At 44.0% G+C, this 18,614-nt stretch overlaps 1 protein-coding gene across 1 annotated transcript; it reads left to right on the top strand.

Moving 5' to 3' along the window:
* On the top strand, positions 1 to 17,405 carry LOC122711047 (zinc finger CCCH domain-containing protein 13). Its single transcript, XM_043929441.1, has 8 exons — positions 1 to 295; positions 7,882 to 7,928; positions 9,933 to 10,066; positions 10,455 to 10,676; positions 12,477 to 13,168; positions 13,239 to 13,432; positions 15,434 to 15,602; positions 15,709 to 17,405. The coding sequence occupies exons 2-8, from the start codon at positions 7,892 to 7,894 to the stop codon at positions 17,378 to 17,380; spliced, it is 3,120 nt and encodes a 1,039-aa protein (XP_043785376.1). The 5' UTR covers positions 1 to 295; positions 7,882 to 7,891; the 3' UTR covers positions 17,381 to 17,405.
* The last annotated feature ends 1,209 nt before the right edge of the window (positions 17,406 to 18,614 follow it).

Below are 18,614 nucleotides of genomic sequence, written 5' to 3'. Positions count from 1 at the left end.
CACTTCCATCGCGCAGTCTTCTGGCCGGACCGGACGCGGTCTTGCCCTCAACCTCAACGAAACCGAAAACGCGCTCTTTCGAATTTTCTTCTCGATTACGAAAATTCGTAAATCCATCCATCGATCCATCCCTCGCTCGTCGCCTCGTGCTTTCTCAAGATCGTTCGCTGGCAGAGAAGTAGAGCCGCGCGGTGTATAAGGTGTGACAAGTATATACAGTTGGAGTGCGCCTCGATGTGAAGACCGTGCTTTCATGAGGGATTAACGAAAAACTATCAACGGAGCCGAGAGACAGGTTTGTGTATTTTCTTTTCCTTTCTTTTTCTCGAAACGGGCGAATATGATTCTTAAACCGTGGAATGAAAAAATCCGCGAAAGTTTCGAGAGATCGTTCATCGTCGAAGATGATTTGAAAAAAAAAAAAAAGGGAAAAAAAAAAGAAGAAGTGGAAACGAGGTTAAACGAAGATTCAAGCTTCGATTATCCTCCTTCGTTGTTACGATACGAGAGTTTACGAGATTGAACGTGGCGAAAGTAGTGGCAAATTTCCTTCGCTATTTATATACCCGCGAACGTTGCCTCCTTTTCCTGCCATCGAATCCGGACGAGACGAGACGAGACAAATGAAATTTGAAATTACTTAAGCGGCGATAATCACAGTGTTTTATTCAAGCGACAGAGGTGGTCGGCTTCTGCCCGCGGCCAGAATGTCAGCATTTTCTTGCGACAATCCCTCCACGTGAGCGGATTCGAGCCGTACCTCGCGGCTAGTGAAACCGCTCCAACCGACTCATTCCGCCCGATATAGTCGAAAAAGAAAAAAACAAAGAAAAAGAGATTTCAACTCTAACGCAATGCTCTGGTATTTAAACGTATTATTTTCGTAAGAGGAGAAAACAGCGCGCTTCGAAATGCTCTCTTCTCGTGATCGATCCCGTGATGGAATTCGAACGACGCACCGCGTGAAAAGAAGACAAATAAACGCATTCAAATCGTGAAAGGACGATCGTATCGCTGAATCGATAGTTTCATCGGGGCAAGATAAAGACGGCAAAACTTTCGCCGGCCATCGTCGCATCCTCTCCTCTTTTTTTTTTTTTCTTCACACCTTCGGATGTGACAACGAAAGCGAACTGGTTCTATCTCTTCCAATTTACCGTCCACTTTCCATTTCTTTTTTTTTCTTTTTTCTTTTTTTTTTTTCTTTTCTTCCTTCGAGGGAAAAAGTACGCCTACGCTTGCCATCTCCATCGAGGTTGTCTAAATAAGGTGAAAGGAAAAAGAAAGAAAGAAAAAAATATATATGTATATATATATATATCGCGATATATTTGCAATACGTTACGCGAGTTTGGTCGTATTTTAACGTATGTTTATGATCTCAGCGCGTAATCGGAACGCGGAAAATCGAATTTCCATTTTCGCTCATCGTAGATCGAAGTTAACGAGTGGAATTTCGTTTCAGGAAATACGCACGCACTCGAGAGACGCACGTGTCGAGAGTAATAAGCCCGCACGCGAATCGGCGCCACGCGTCGAGAAAAAATACGCCACGATTGAAATGCGTATTCTTTATATATCGATACGAGTGATTGATCTCGCGCGAATAAAATACATTTTCACGTTGTCTCGTTTCCACGATGGAGAGAAGGATAATCGAGTTTCCATTCGAGATTGCCGCGAGATTCTGAACGCCGTGACTCTAGCGATATTTCGAATCGTATCGCGAAATGTGTATATATACTATACTTGCAACGTTTATGCCAGCAAGTGTAACGTTTCCTCTGACGAGTTACGACGCCGCTTACGACACCGCGTCGGTAAAGAAAACGAGGATAATTTTGATATAATCGAACGGCTCGTATGCTAATTAATTTCAAGTTACCGATTTCTTATTATCCGATCCAATGAACGAAACTCTCCTCGTGAACGGCGGTATCGGCTGTCGATTAATCTCGCGGTTTTCCGTAACCTCGACAGTGCCTCCACTCTCTCCCTCTCTTTCGGCGTCTCCCCTTTCGTTCTCTCCTTCCTCCTTGTTGCATTCTAACGTCGTCGTCCACGTTCACTTTCGATCACCATCGGATTCCGTGCCCGATTCTAAACACACGCGAACCTATTTTGCTCGAGCAACGCTTAAACCAGCTAAACGCTAGACCTAGACGCCCTAATTACTCGCATCATACCCGCCGAATACCCTCTCCAATTCCATACAATCTCGAAGGATATTAAACACTCCGGAAACGCTTTTTGCTCGCTCGTTATCCTCGATCGAATTACTTAATCGAGCGTCAAATGGAATCAATTATTGTTTCGCTACTGGAAGAGAAACTATTGGTTAAAAAGAAAAAAAGAAAAAAAGGAACGGAGAGACGTGAAAGCCTCGCGACAACTCGGAATCACGAGCTCGAGGAAAGTCGAGCTCGAAAAAAATGAAACGTTTCTTTTCTTCTTCCCTTTAAAAATAAGAAATAACCTCTCTTCTCCCTAACCTATAATTACAATTCCTGGAATCACAGCACAAAGGTGATCGCGCATAAAGCAATGCAACAACTATCGCTACGCTTTACGTAATCCACGTGCCACGCTTTCGCGGCACGTTTTGACACGTTTCGACCGATACTTTGCCAGATGTTTTACAATAAACAATATCGGGAGCGCGAGCTCTCGAACTAGCCACGTTACGACACGAGAACAAGCGTCGTCCGGCCGCAGTCTGCTTTCTCCCGCTATACGCCGTCGGAAAAATAAACGAGCTGGTTGCTCGTAATCGAACGGTTGGAATAGACGCTTAATCGTTTCGATCGCCAATTCGTCCAATTTTTCGCGCACACTCTGAACCATATAAATAGAAACGAACGCGACGCTACTGCCCTCTCCTCGGTGATGGGCAAAATTTAATAGTCGAAGTTACGAATAAACTTACTTGGATAAGTTTATTACCGTTCGAAACGTAATAATAATTTAAAATTAACGGGAAATAGATATAATAAGCACGAATAAATGTCATTGAAGCGTTTCAACAAGCGATCGGTCAATTTTATTCGAAATTTTTAATCAGTTTTTTTACGGGTTAACGGCCAACTCTGCCTCTCCCCCCCCCCTCGCCATGCATCCCATCTTAGTTTTCGAATGATCAACGGATAATTTTCAAGGGCCTTGCGTTATATTTGCGGTCGCTCGAGGTCGTACGTCGACCATATCGCGCCACTACTCCTTTCTCGAACAGTTTTCTCGTAAATGAATATCATCGGTACAGTTAACGAACCATCACTATCCAATAACGCTACATTAGAATTTATTGATTTTTCTACCGTACAAGACGAGTGGGTTTCGAGTTCGAAATTATTTTTCTTCGAAACAATGACGACGGACGGCGTTAGATGTAGATAGTCTCTTGCTTATTTTTCTTTTTTTTCTGTTTTTTTTTTTCAAGATTGAACAACCGATAAATTTAAATCTCGTCCCGATGTCAAGAAATAATCGTACATTCGGGAGGGAAAAATTAAGCGAGAAGAAACGAATAAAATATATAAATTCGGCGTGATAAATTATTTATCGAGAATACATACAGGAAATACAGGTTCCTTTTAATCGCTATTCCTCGCCTTAGGATAAAGCGAAATTTGACCATCGCCGCTTTCGAAACGAAATAAAGTGTGTCAGAGCTGTTCTACGCGAGGCACGCGTGAATATTGCGCGATGTCTACTTTCGATGATGCGATCTGCACCGATGAATCGAATTTCAGACGATTCCGTTCCATGTTCAAATGAACGATACTTGAACAGAGAACAAACATCGGTGGCGAAAGACCGAGGCGAGAGATCCGAGTCGGCAAGTGAGATCGTGAAATTCAAATGAAAGCAAGCAGAGACAATTTTAGAAAACGAACCAATGCTCGAACGAAGAAAATCATGCTTCGAAAACTACACGCTTCTTGCCTTCTTCTGTAATCCCGATTTCGGATTCACCACCATCATAGAATACTATAGTAAACTGTAATTTACACGAGTAGGAACGGTAGGAAGCAATCGTAAAAAAAAAAAAAATATCTCTCGTACGATTCTGGATCGGTCTCGTTATTACCACCTCTCGGCATATAATTATATTCCTTGCGGCAATATGGCTTCACGACACATTAATTGCGCTAATTATACACGAAAATCTCTTCCTCTCTTTCTCTTTCTCTCAAGAAACAGATTTGTGGAAGAAGGAAGATACAATTTCCGATTCCGACAACGTTTCCTTCTCACCGATCACTTTCTTGCCGTTTCGAAGAAATTATCGTCGATCCCAGTTACAAAATTTTCCCTGAAACGATGGTGAAATTAGATTCTGGATCGTCCAACGAGCACCGATTAAGCGGTTGAACGTAAACGGAAAGAACATACGTCTTTATGCCGGCTATTCTTCTGTTCTTAATTTTGGGCTAACCTCCTACTCGTTTCCTCTTACGCCGTTTCCTGTCGAAAAAAGAATTCAAAGAAGCACCTTCTCTTTTGTTTTATCGTTGCCGTAAGCTTACACAATGCGCCGATAAAAATGTTGATTGACACCAGTTTTTACAGTCGAATAAATTTTATTCATCATGGTGGAGCGTGAAACTATTTATATCCGAAGCCGGTTCTCTCCTCTCGAGAATCCGCAAAAATTTTCGAGTTTATCGATTCAAACACTCTCCCCATCCTCGATCGCTCAGGTTGAACGAACTCGACGTAGCGAGGAAACTCGCGGATTTAGAATTATTCAAGAGGCACGTTCGATGAATGAGAGATTACGTAAGTCGATCATTTTCACCAAACGCCATCTTTCGAGTCCTGTATTTACGTATAGAGGAGGGCAGAAGAAGGGGACAGGAGGGGGGAGGGGGCAGACATCGCGCGACAGATTGTCGCGATTGTGACACGACGAGCGAATTATCGAAGGATCGTAATTATCGAGGTTATCCGTCGACGGTTTCAAAATTTCAATCAAACGGCTTCTCATTGTTTGCTCGATTCGACGATTACTTTCCGCGCGTTAAAAGTTTCGCGTGCTGTCAGCTTTTGTCAACATTACTAGCACGCGACCAATCCGAGATAATTCTGACACCTTGACACGAAAAACCAGTCGGCATTAAGTCGCACCTTCGCGTTTTCATGCGTTCGAATAGGACACGCCTTAGGATAGAACCTATTTCCCAAGTTTTCAAGGTCTATTAACTGAAAGAAGAGCGAGAGATTTACACGGATGGTGAATCCGCTGTAAAATATCCCACTTTTGCCTCGATTGCGACAGCTGTTCGAATAAAGGCGATACAGTGCACGCAGTTCCATATCGCACGGCGAGCAAACACGCTATTGGCGCGCGCCGCCACTTTCTATACATACACGAAGTGGCGATCCTTCTCTCTAAAACGACACGGGAAGGATGAACGATGCGAAGGAAACCCGCATTCGCGGTCTGTCTCATTATCCACCAGGAATAATCATAATCGCGTCGCGATTTTAATTGAAAGTGGCAAAGAGGAGTGTGCATTTGATAGTGCAACCGCAATCGTCTCGATTTGCCACGCGTAATTACGTTCTACCTATATATCCCATCCTGCGACGAGTGTTTAACGATCGAGAAGAAGACGGGTTTGCGTTGAATACGCAGTGGCGCTCATTCCGTATCCATCGATCGTAGTAGTAGTATAGTAGTAATAACAGCATTCGACGGGTAAATATCGCGCCACCTTTCTTTCTCAGGATCGAGCGTTATGCCTTGACCTCGCCCGTTTCGTTGCGTCAGACGAGGCGAGCGACGCCGATAAGCCGGCCAACGATCGACCAATGAGAAATACGAATCCGCGAAGAGGTAAACACGCATCATAGAAAAAAAAACGATCGAGACAAGGATGGAATCTATTCGAAGTTTGGCTAGCTGTGGTCGGGGCTTTTTTCGCTCGACGATTCGAAGTTTTATTCGACGAATTTTCGGTCGAGGGAGAGACACGATCGAAATGAAGAGAACGTTCTCACGTTCCATTTTTAAGCGTGATTATTGTTATTACGATTGAGCACCGGCGAGCATCCACTCGGGAAAGAAGTTGGGAAAGAAGAGGGGAAAAAATGTGCGGAAACTCGTCGCACGATCGAAGCGACGAGTACGCAGCTTCTTCGCAACACGATTCACTCGATAACGTATGTATTTATTCGACAGATAGGCATGAAGGAACAGCAAGCACGAGGAAATGAAAGCTTGCTGCCAACTCGTACGGGTTTTGAAGGCTATCGGGTTTTCTAACCACGCCTTCTGCGAACTGTTTAATCTTAAAAAAAAAAAAAAAAAAAAACAGAAATGTCTCGAGAGAAGCAACAAGCGTTACGCATTGTATATATAAGTTTTTCTCTGACCCGATTCCAATTATTCCATATCCCTCCTCTCCCTTGAAAAAAAGCGTATAATTTTCTCTCCAAATCCAACGAAAAGAAGGAAAAGTTGTTTTAAAAGCTTCAAGGAGGAGAAGATTTATCTCGTCTCGTCTCGTTGAGGGGGGAGAAAAAAAAGAAACGGTTAAAAGATTTACCAATTGTTTCGAGAAATCGAATTGATCGGACAACTAGTGGTGCTAGCTAACCATTTACTTCCGGTGACCTTTAGCGGTCGCGGGTTGACCGTTACGTGTGTCGTAACATAACGTAATTTACCGTAAGGTAACGTTACGAGTGTCGCGTCGTTGAACGCGCGACTCGATAAAAGAGGAATCTCTACCGTAGGAGGAGAAGTATTTGCAGTAGTCGTCGAAAAATGTAGTCGCCTCGCGTAAAATAATAATTTACTCGGAGGATTGGAAGAAGAGAGGATTGATCGAGCTATAGCACCGAGAATAGAGAATAGAGTATTAACGGCAATTTCTAAAATGGCGAAGGAAACGAGCGCGTTAAACGCGATCGCGTAATCGTGACTTCTTCTTCCGAATGAAACGACTAAAATTTCCCAGCACTCCTGGGAACTCGCGTATATTCGTCGTCGTGACACGTAGTAAAGAAAGCAATCGCGAGACTTGTGTAATCGAACAAACGCGCTATTCCATGCTTCCATTTTGCGGAAAGAGGCAGAGAGCAGGTATATACCTCTCTCCTTTTTCCACCACACTTTTACACAAACGATAACGATCCGTCTGCGAACTGGAGCGCTTAATTAATGCGAAAATATCCCGCGATTGGTCTACATTTTTCTTTTCTTTTTTTTTCTTTTCTTTACACCGAAACTGATAAATCCATATCGGTCGAGTTCGTTGATACAAGCATTTTTTTTTTTTTCCTTCAAAGACGATAAACCAAAGAATAATCAATTGTTGAATAATCAAAACGCAATCTTATCGACGGATTGCTTTCACCGATTTCCGTCGAATTCGTTCTTCGACGAATATCGAAACGATGTACAATTTCTTACAAATATCTATCGTTGATTTGAGGTTAGGTTGACGGTTTCATCACGGTGGATTTATCAGTGGAGCAATGGAGGATATTGGACGGAGGGAAAATTCTCTTTGTTTTATAATTATTATTAAAAGTAGCGTGCATAACAGTGACGACAAAGTCACACCCGGTATTACGTGATCGTGCATTTATATAACACCTACATTATCCTTGCATTATATGGTTAGCAGTGGTGACAGCACAGAGAAAGTTCCCTAACCGTTCCCATATGCTCAAGCGCCTGTACCGGTCTACGTTCCAACGCGGAGCTATTGCCTCGATTATGCTACGTACAACTTAATATCGAGCCTCTACGACACGTTCTCGTCAATTTTTAATCCCTCTTATGAGTGGAAATTCCGCGCCGCGCACGAAAAACTTTCCGAGATTCACGAGAATAGGATTAAACGGAGACATTCTTCTTGTATGTTACAGTAGCGCCAACATGCGGGAGAAAAGGTGGCTTCTGCTCGCTCTGTACGGTAAGTACACAAGCACGGTATAGTAGTAAGCACGTTACAAAATCGAGCGAGAAACTCGATCGATTGGAAAAAAAAAAAAAAATTCTAACTCTCCTCGCCTCTTAACTGCGAATTAATTTTCGCACGGATTAATTTGTGCGAAAGAAGTAAAAGCTTCGCATTCGTTGCGCCGGGGACAAAAGTGTCCTTGGTATTTTTGGACTCTCCATATCCGGAGAGGAATGCCGAAGACAGCGGTCGACCTTCCATCCGAGAGTTTCGCGTCGATGTCGTTCAAGGTTCGTTCACACCGTTTTATCTCGTTCTCTCGTGGCGAATCGATTTTTTTTTCTTTTTTTTTTTTTTTTTCTTTTTCTTTCACGATCGAATCGGTGTGAACGTATACGGTACGTATGGAAAAACACCACGTTTCGTATTCATAACGGCAAATCAGATACGCGTGACGCGCGAAAGAGCTTGACCGAAAGATTCCACGAAGGTACTGGATACCGGTGTGCATATCAACAAGCCCGTTTCCTTTGTCCTGTTGCGACGTGCGACGGTAGCTCCAAAATTCTCCACATCTCGCAGAGAGAAAGAGAGAGGAGAGACTCGCATTCGAGCATTTCGGGCTTGCCAAGAATTTTGCTTCGACGAAAGATAAGATTGTTTGGAAAGAATATAGCGAGTCGAGTCGAGCAACACCGAACGAATGTGGGTTTCTGACATTTTCACCCGTTCGACGACTATTCGTTTCTCGCGTCGAGAGACAGTCCTTCGAGGCCTTCGAAAACTTGTTTGAAAGCTACCGAACGATACGGTACCTTGCACTCTTGTCCCAATACCACGGGGGATCGGAAAAAAAAGAAAGAAAGAAAATCTTCGATCGTTTGGTATATATTTTTCGTCGCGCCCCCCCTTTTTTTTTTCTTCTTCTTTTTAACTGAGAATGTCGAGCCATTCCCAATCGCGAGCAATCGAACGAAGCAATCGATTCGTCACGAAAACAGGGGGGGAAGGCTGGGTTGTGACCAGGTTGGAACCGTTTCCCACAAACGGAATGCGAGCACTCTCGTTCCCATAAAATCATTTTTATGCAACCAGTGCTCGGTTGCATCGATCCCCTCCCCTTCCTCCTGATTGGAAAACCACGATATCCCGTTATAAACGCGTTATACGTTTTCCATCGTCGAGGACATCCACTTCCCCTCCTAGAGAAGGATCGTAAAGATACCCCCCACACCGAAATCATCCTGATAACTTTTCCTCCCTGAAAGAAGGGGAAGAATTGGAGAAGAAAGTATTTTTTCCTTTTTTTTTCTTCGTTCGACGACGAGTTACACGAGACATATTCGTCCGATTCGAGAGGTTTTCTCGTCCATCCACCGACCTTGAACCGGTTTGATTTAATTAGAGGTTGCTCGTCGTGTAAAGATCCGCCGATAATTCAAGTTCATTAACGAGATGCCGTTACGGGTGAAGGAGGGAGGGGAGGAAGAAAAAGAAAAAGGGAAAAGAGACGGCAAGATGGATGGTATATTGAACGTATCGCGTTCCCAGTGAAATAATAAACGCGATCCGGTTAACGATCTCTCAGCAAAATCAACGACGATAATAATTCTTGTGCACAGGAAAACGATCGATGGACAGCCTTGATCCGCTTGAAAACAATTGCCCAACCAAACGCGTTCACCTGTACCGCGACACGAAATTGCAACACAAACTAGGACCGAGCTCCTCTCCCGCTGCTCTTCTCATGCGCGGGTTTTGCAACGCCGACGCTTCTTCTTCTTCTTCTTCTTCTCCTCCTCTCGGCTTGCGCAACGCCCGTGCGGATGCGTACCTTTGATTATTTACCATCCAACCTGTGCCTCCACAACTCTCGACTCGAACTTTTCCACTTTTCGTTTCCATCTTCGATCCATTCCACTTTTCGTCCATCCATTTTCGATCGTTCGATTATTGATGTCCAAGCTTCGAAAAAGAAAAGATGGACAGGTTTCATTTCCGTCCAACAATTTCCAGCAATCCTGTTGGCCAATGCGATTTCGGCCGAACGTAAGGCTACCAGGCCGAAATTCAAGATCGCCACTACGTCGACGACCACAACAACAACCACCACCGAAGAGAACCAGAGGAACGAGAACGAAGATGCGGAGGTACGTTTCGCTCAATAATTGATCTTCGAGATCGCCTCGATTCGGGGGATGATGCAACTTGATCAGCCAGCTTGCATCCAATACAAACATAGGATTGGTATACAATATTTCCCTCTTCCTTCTCAGCTTAAGCTTTTTAGATATCGTATCGAAATTAATCAACCTCCATCCATCTTATACACGCTACGCGCATATAACAAGTTTACCTTCGCATAGAAGCTATAGAAACATCGTGACATCATCGAACGAAGCTAGCTCATCTCGACCTATTACCCGGGATGGTAATGGTAAACTTGGCTTGGAATCCAAACGAATTGATTCTTTTCTACTCTTTTCTTTCTTTTTTTTTTTTTTGTTCTTCTCTATTCGATTCTTCTCGATCGCACAGGCGACCACCGCGGTGGCTAGCGGGGAGACGAACGCGACCAGCGGCCACGTCCTCACAGGCATCCCGCAGATCGACTACATCTGGGACCCGAATTTGCCCCGCGAGTTGAACGGCTACAATCTCAGCGATTACCCGTTCTACAACAGCATACCGGAGGACATCGACTTCAAATGCGACGGCCTCCACGATGGATTTTACGCGAGCGTGCCGCACAAATGCCAGGTGAGAAGAAGAAATATGTATTCGTAATTATTCCACCGGTTGACGAACGTATCGATTGCTTAGTTATTCTATGAAAATTGGTAGACTTTCTCTTTCTTTAAATAACGCATCGAAGGATACCGTCCGCTTAAAGATGCCTTTAATGTTTCCAAGAGAGACGCTCGCGCTCTTTTTCTATATGTATACATATATATGTATATACATATATACGTTTTGCATTCACGACAGTCGGTCCGCATAATTAAGCAAAAATTTATTCCTGCTCGTGTCTCTTCGTTTCGAGAGACCTTCGAGCGAAATAAATGAAAAAAAGAAAAAAAAATCCGAAGAGATCGAAAAGTTAAGAAAACGAGGAAAGGAGAGGAGAAGAAGAAACTACGAGTTTAAGGACGAATCCGTGTGGGATACACGGTGATCACGACTCGAACCTTTTTTAGAATCGATCTAATAAGGCCCAGTTTCTCGAGGTAATTCAGTCCACCGCCATTCTCTCGCCGATTTCGTGAGCGCGTAAACAAACAAATAAATAAGCCCGCTCTTTTTTCCGTCACAAAGGTAGAAACGATCGCGAAACACGAGAGAGTAAAAGCGGGTATTCAGCGTGATCTGGTGAAAAGGAAAGTCAGTGTCATCTGGACGAGTGGAAAGATTTTCTTATCGTATCGAGCGATCGACCATCCGTTAAACGCTCTCCATCTTCGACGGGTGGAGATGCAAATTTTCTTTCGATTCGATTTGTCGAAGTGGAGGAAAAAGGGGAAAGGGAGACGAGAGGAGGGAAAGAAAAGAACTCGAGAGTTTTTCGCGGTCCGATACGCTTCCCGTCCCTGACCGTTCCAAGATTCACGGATCCTGGGATTATTGTGAAAGCGATTGCAAAGTATCCCTTTCCGACGTTTTCTTATCGATTGTTTCAGCCACCGAACGAATGGGCCATTGTTATGCAAATCTCGAATCTGCGGATTCGCCTCGCTCGGCCCCGGTGTGGAGCAACGATCCGCCCGTAGCCGGATAACCAACCGTAAGAAAATGACGTGGCGAAGGAGTGAAAATTTATCGCGGGAAAAAAAAAAGAAAAAAAGAACTTGGAAAGATCGGAATCTCGAGCGGAAACGTTTCGCGAATACGAAAACGCGGGTTCTCGCTTCATCGAGCTCCAAGTAATTCCGTTTCTTTTCACGATTCAGCTGAAAACTCGTGACCAAGCAACGAGTACGTTTGACATTTACCTTTAGCAAAGTTGAGCAATAGGATCCCGAGATCCATCGAGAATCCTCCGTCGGTTCGAAAGAGGGACACGATTTTTCCAACGACCTATTCGCGAATTGTTTTCGTGTAGGCTTCCTGCAATTTAGAACAGGGGACTTTCCAATAAAATTATCAAAGCGTGGTGAAACTTGGGACACGAAATGGATAAAGATTAAAAGGATTAAAAATTAAAGGCTCGCGTGGGAAGGGACGAGCTAAGGATCGTCCCTTTCTTTCGAGATCGTTCGGAAGGGAAAAGAAAAATGATTTCCAGAAACGAAATCGTGCGAGCGAGGACGTGCTCAGAATAATTCTAGACGGATTCCTGCGGATAATCCGAGCAGAACATACGTGCCCCAGACAATCGTGGATACTTTTAGAGGAGAAATGTGTAATCCACGTTCGCGTGATCTCCTACCAATTACTCGTGAAAGCTGGCTCGGGCTAGCCGAGTGGAGAAAAGTATGCCAAAACGCGTTATTTATTTACTCAAATTCGTCCCCTAGAAATTTACCGAATGAATCTAAATTCTATTCCTTCTTCCATCCCAAGGTGTATCACCACTGCCTTTTCGGTACCCGATACGACTTCCTCTGCGCCAACTTCACGGCTTTCGACCAAAAGACCTTCATCTGCCACTTCGTGTCCGAGGTGGATTGCGCCAATTCGAGGAAGTACTGGCACAGGAACGACGCCCTCTACAAAGCGACCACGACTTCCACAACGTCCACGACCTCGACGACCACAACCACCACGAGCACAACCGCGTTTCCGCCGGTCACAGCCGCGATTGGCGGCCGCCAATCGTCCAGAGACCTTCCCAGGAGGAGGAGACCGTTCAGGAGGCGGCCGCCCGTGTACGATTACTACGACGAGGAGTACTACGACGACGATTACACCCGGCCACGAGGTGGGTACGGCAGGGACGAGTACGATTACGACGATCGAAAGTACAGGACGAGGGATCGCGAGTACGTGAGGGATCGCGAGTTTCGAGACTCGCCTAGGTCCAGGGAGGGGGGCGCCCCCAGGGACGAGAGGGACCGATACCCGGCCAGGAACAACAGGAGGGAGCCTGGGAGGAGAGATCCTCCTCCTTTGGAGGAGGATTCGAGGGTAAGGTCGAGGGATCCCGACCAGGGATCGAGGTCGTCCCTGTCTAGGGAGGTCGAGGACGCGGAGTTGGACGAGAGACGAGTCGATTCCAGGCTAAGGGACGATGATCGTCGCTATCCCGATAAAAGGTAACGTTCTTTCTTTGTTGTTGTTTTTGCTCGATCGAGAAATTCGATGACGTGAATTTTGTTTCTACAGGTATAGAGACGATTACGAGGACAAGGATCCCGTCTCGGCGGGGGGAGGGGGAGGCTCGGACGGGTTGGTGAAACCCGCCGCACCCGCAACCTCGCTCTACGCGAGACCGAGAACGCCGCCCAAGATTCGTAGACCGGTCCCCCTCTCCGAGCAGGATAAATACGCTTACAAAACCACGGCCGTGCAATCGACCGGTAGCTTTTCCATCTTTTCGATGTTTGTTAACCCTTTGCGCTCCGAAAGGCCTGCCGAATTACTCGTAAGATAAGATTACGCCTCGTAAGATTATACGTAAAGAGCTTAGGAAGCTATTTATGAAGCGATATTCTAAGAAAATCAAATATAAATAAATATTGTCGCCGCAACAATCCCAAAAATTTTGGTTCTGCTGGAGTTGCGGCATTAAATCAAGTGGTGAGTTGGAGAGGAAAAGCCTTTCATGCGATAACTCGAGAGTGGTGATTCTAAGATCATTTGGATCGATGCGAACGGCGATGATATTCGTTTACGTTTGATTTTTTTAAAATATCGCTTCATTCAATAGATTCCTAAGCTCTTTATGATCTTATAGAGCGTGGAATGATGTACTATCGAATGGTTTTTTTATCTCTAAATTGGATCGTGATGGCGGATCGAAGTTATTTTAGACGTTAGAGTTCGCGTTCGACAGTCGTGGGAATAGAAATATTATTTTCAAGGTTGTGTTGAGTTTTAAGTTATTTTGGAATACAGTAATGAAATTAGACGAGTTTGGTTTTTATTAAGAAATTGGAAATAGAGATGTAATAAGGAAAGGTGAAAAATAAGGATAATAGATAATGAATGTGAGAACGCGTTATTGGGATATTAGTTCAAGATAAATTTTTTATTAATTAAGAAATTGACAGAGAGAAAAAATTTTTTATTAATTAAGAAATTGACAGAGAGAAAATTGATAGAGAGAAGGAAAATAGCGATGAAGACGAGTTTGATTTTCTCGTTTTATTAGATAAATTATTTCTGTTCATTAAGAAATTGGAAATAGAGATGTAGTAAGGGAAGGTGAAAAATAAGGATAATAGATAATGAATGTGAGAACGCGTTATTGGGATATTAGTTCAAGATAGATTTTTTGTTATTAATTAAGAAATTGACGATAGAGAGAAGGAAAATAGCGATGAAAGTAGAGATGTAGTATAAAAAGATGAAAAATAAGAATAATAGATAATGAATGTGAGAACACATTATTGGGATATTAGTTCAAGATAAATTTTTTATTAATTAAGAAATTGACGATAGAAAGAAGGAAAATAGCGATGAAGACGAGTTTGATTTTCTCGTTTTATTAAATAAATTATTTCTGTTCATTAAGAAACTGGAAATAGAGATGTAGTAAGGTGAAAAATAAGGATAATAGATAATGAATGTGAGAACCCGTTATTGGGATATTAGTTCAAGATAAATTTTTTGTTATTAATTAAGATAATTTAATTAAGAAATTGACGATAGAGAGAAAATAGCGATGAAAGTAGTATAAGAAGATGAAAAATAGTAGATAATGAATGTGAGAACGCGTTATTGGGATATTAGTTCAAGATAAATTTTTTGTTATTAATTAAGATAATTTAATTAAGAAATTGACGATAAAGAGAAAATAGCGATGAAAGTAGTATAAGAAGATGAAAAATAAGAATAGTAGATAATGAATGTGAGAACGCGTTATTGGGATATTAGTTCAAGATAAATTTTTCATTAATTAAGAAATTGACGATAGAGAGAAGGAAAATAGCGATGAAAGTAAAATAAATGAAAAATACGAATAATAGAATGTGAGAGCACGTATTATTGGAATCGTAATTATTGGGATTTGCTCTTAATAAAATAGAAAAGTGAAGACATCGCGATTGCAAACCGAGAGCCCATCTTGCCAATTACGTTATTATTAAAATATCGCGCGAAACAACGATATACTATATAATCTTCGACAAATTTTCTTTCTTCCACGTAAACACACAATATATTACAATATAATTACAATATATTACAATATAACACAAAATATTACAATATAAAAGTTTCGTACGTTAATTCGCGCGTGAAATCATTTCAAGTTGGCTGTAAGAAATTCACCGAACGGAATTCGAGTGAAAAAAATACTTGGAGCGCAAATTATATAAGACGAGAGACAACGCGATAACGACTCTTCTGTTTTACAGAGGAACCCCGAAGAAGACCGGTGGACATCGCGGAGGACGACTATTACGAGGACGAGTTGGAGGATGTGAGACCTATTCGAAGGCCGTTGAGGAGAAGGCCGTCGTCGTACAGAGACAGGGACAGGGATTTCTACGATACGATAGAGAGAGACAGAGGCCGACCCTTCAGGTAAGGTAACGTACGCACGTATGCACAATTCTATTGCTATCCCACGTGACCGATTCGCGATCTAACCCCGCGACGATCTCCGATTTTCTTTTGTTTCTTTTCCCAGATCGCGATATCGGGACGACGAGGACGAGTTGCGGCCGAGGAAACACCCGGATCGGTCGAGAGATCGGTACTACGATCGAGACAGGGATCGAGGTAGAGATCGTTCCCTCCTCGATCGTGGAAAGGATCGAGGGAGAGGGCAGGAAGCGGGCGAGAAGCAGGAAAGGGCCGGCCCCGATCGTTCGAGATCGAAAGACACGAGACCGAAGGATCCGCAGGAAGCCGACACGCCGTCCAGAGTTCGAGATCGCAACAACAATTACGATCGCACGGAAAGAACCACCACCACCACCACCACCACCGCCGCCGCCCCCACCACTTCCACCGCTGCAACGACCGCCACGACCACCACTTGTTCCCCCGAGCAACCGCCCCGCAAAATAGAATCCATCCCGAGGGAGGGTGCAAACAACGAGGGTAGGGGGACAATTATTGGCGAGAAATCGGCGCAAGGCGAAACGCCGCGAGGATCGATGGACGCGGTGGGCGAGTCTCGTGCTCGAGGCGGGCAGCAATCGGATTACCAGGAACGGGATCAGGACGAGGCGAAGCGGTATCAGGTATCCTCGTCGATGGAGGAGTACTCGCAGGAGGAGTACTACGACGAGGCGGAGGATCCTCCGTCGCCGCCGCCGCGCGCCACGATTCGCGTAGTTAAACGACCCTTCCTCCCGTCCAGGGGTGGTAATCCCAACCCGAGGGGATTGTCCCCGGTCGGCGTGAAGGCGAGCGCGCCTAAGAGAATGGAGGAGGGGCAGGAGGGGGAGAAGGCGGGCGGGGAGAGGACGAACGAAAGGGGGAAAAATTATCACGCGCACCAGACGGCCGAGGAGAGCCCCCGAATTGAATTCGAGCGGCAGGAGTCGAAGGGCGGGGAGAAGGAGAGTGAGAGAGAGACGGAGAATCGGGACGAGTACGGGGGGGTGGGCGAGCGTTACGCGGACGCGTCTGTGGCGAGAGGTGGGCAGACGCGAAGGATTCCAGGCAAGGAGAAGACGCAGCGGGGGGAGGATGGGGGGGGATCGTCTGCGGACGATGGATTCGCGAGGGGGGGGTCGAAAGGGACGAGCGAGGACAACGTTGGCGCGTTCGAGGAGGGATTGGGCGGATGGCCCGTGGAACGAGAGTTCTCGAATCACGGCGTGCAAGTAGCCGGCCATCCGTATCGTAGCAAGGGGCGTATCGTGAGTCCATCGAGCGAGAGTCCAAGTCCGGTTTACGGATCCGGTTTTAAGAACGAGGAGATCCAGGAGAATCCGACCGGGCCCCAAAGTTTCAGGGTGAAGCAGAGGTTGAACGAGGTGACGCACCGGTTGCAGGACATCCCGGAGAGCGAGTACGACGTGACGCTGAACGACGCGTTGACGCCCACGTTGAACCAGGAGACCAGCCTGCCCAGCGGATTCGTTCTCCCTCTCCACAGGCAGATAGGGAGAGACGCGATCCTCCAATCGTCCGAGACGAGTAGTTACAAAGTTTCCAGGCCCGTAGATCAGCAACATCAGCAGAAATCGTCGTTCGTTACCAATCCTCAATTCTTGTCTGCGGTCAACACGGGCAACGATAGGCTGAGGACCGTGTATTACAGGACACCCGAGACTGTTCAAATCGGTGGGACGCAATACAGGCCGCAGAGAGGAGGATTGTCATGGCAGGATTATACCGGCTACTGAAAACAATACCGACGAAGAGATAGAAATGGAATGGAATGGGATGGGATGGAACGGAACGGGGGAGGGGGGAGGGGGAGGAAGGAAAGAGATCACGAGATCGATCTTGCAATCTGCGAGTTTCGTGAACGAGTGAAATTCACTTCGATATTCGATAATTCGATCGATCGAAGGAAGGAAGGAAGGAAAGTCGTTTAGAAAAAAAAAGAAAAATTAACTTCCTTTCGCAAAGGGGCAAAGGAGGCATAATTAGACCCTCGGTCAAACTTTTCACGATGTCTTTCATCCACGAAGGGACAGGAAAGCGGTTAATTGTTTTTTTGCGATTAGATTAGAACTTGAAAGTAGAAAACGAATACGAGAACGAGTAGTATACGAAATAAGATCGAACAGGTAAAATTATACCGTCGAGTATCACGAAAAGTAATCAATCTCCGAGACAGTTGAATAATAATTCTAGAATTGGAATCAATTTCAAATTTCGAGAAAATTCCTTTCCTTTTCGAGACTTTTTTTTTTTTCGAAAATTATATTTATCTATATATCGTTTCGATCAATCAACTACTGATGTAACAAAACTTCGATCCAAGTTGTAAAATTCGTCGTATTGTAATTTGTTTCTACTTTCGGCTGAAAACTTGTAAATATGCACACGATTGCGCGTCTAATTTTATCACTCCTTCCGATTAAATTATTACTCTTGAGCGCGTGTAAACAATTTTCTTTATGAAAGAAACACATTCGTCGTCTCGATTTTTTTTTTTTTTTTCGATTTTTGGTAGCGAATAAGTTTTCTCGAGTATGCATTTTACCTTTGATATATTGTAAATTATACCAGCCTTGACGTACAATATTAAAGAATGGAAAAAAAAAAAATATATATGCAAATCTATTTGATATCCTTGATGACACGAACTTGATACTTTGCAGAAATAAACTTTTCTTCTTTCTTCTTTCTTCCTCAAAACAGAGAATCAGACTCTCAACGAAAAATTAAAGTTAATTATAAAATAATCAAAACATTGGATTTAGATATCTAGATTGTAGACTTTATACGTTTCTCTTATTAAATTTATATATATATATAATGATAAAAATGATAAAAATGAAGCAATAGTAAATCGTAAATAAGAATCCAATAAACGTTAATGTTAATCTCGTAGCCATTAGCTCGATATTATGTAATCCATATAATAATAACATGGTAAATAACAAGTAGTGTACAGTATATGGATAA

Source organism: Apis laboriosa, unplaced genomic scaffold, assembly GCF_014066325.1.
Source record: "Apis laboriosa isolate Shangri-la unplaced genomic scaffold, ASM1406632v1 scaffold16_cov148, whole genome shotgun sequence".
Taxonomy (NCBI): Eukaryota; Metazoa; Arthropoda; class Insecta; order Hymenoptera; family Apidae; genus Apis; species Apis laboriosa.
This window is presented reverse-complemented; position numbering and strand designations above follow the sequence as displayed.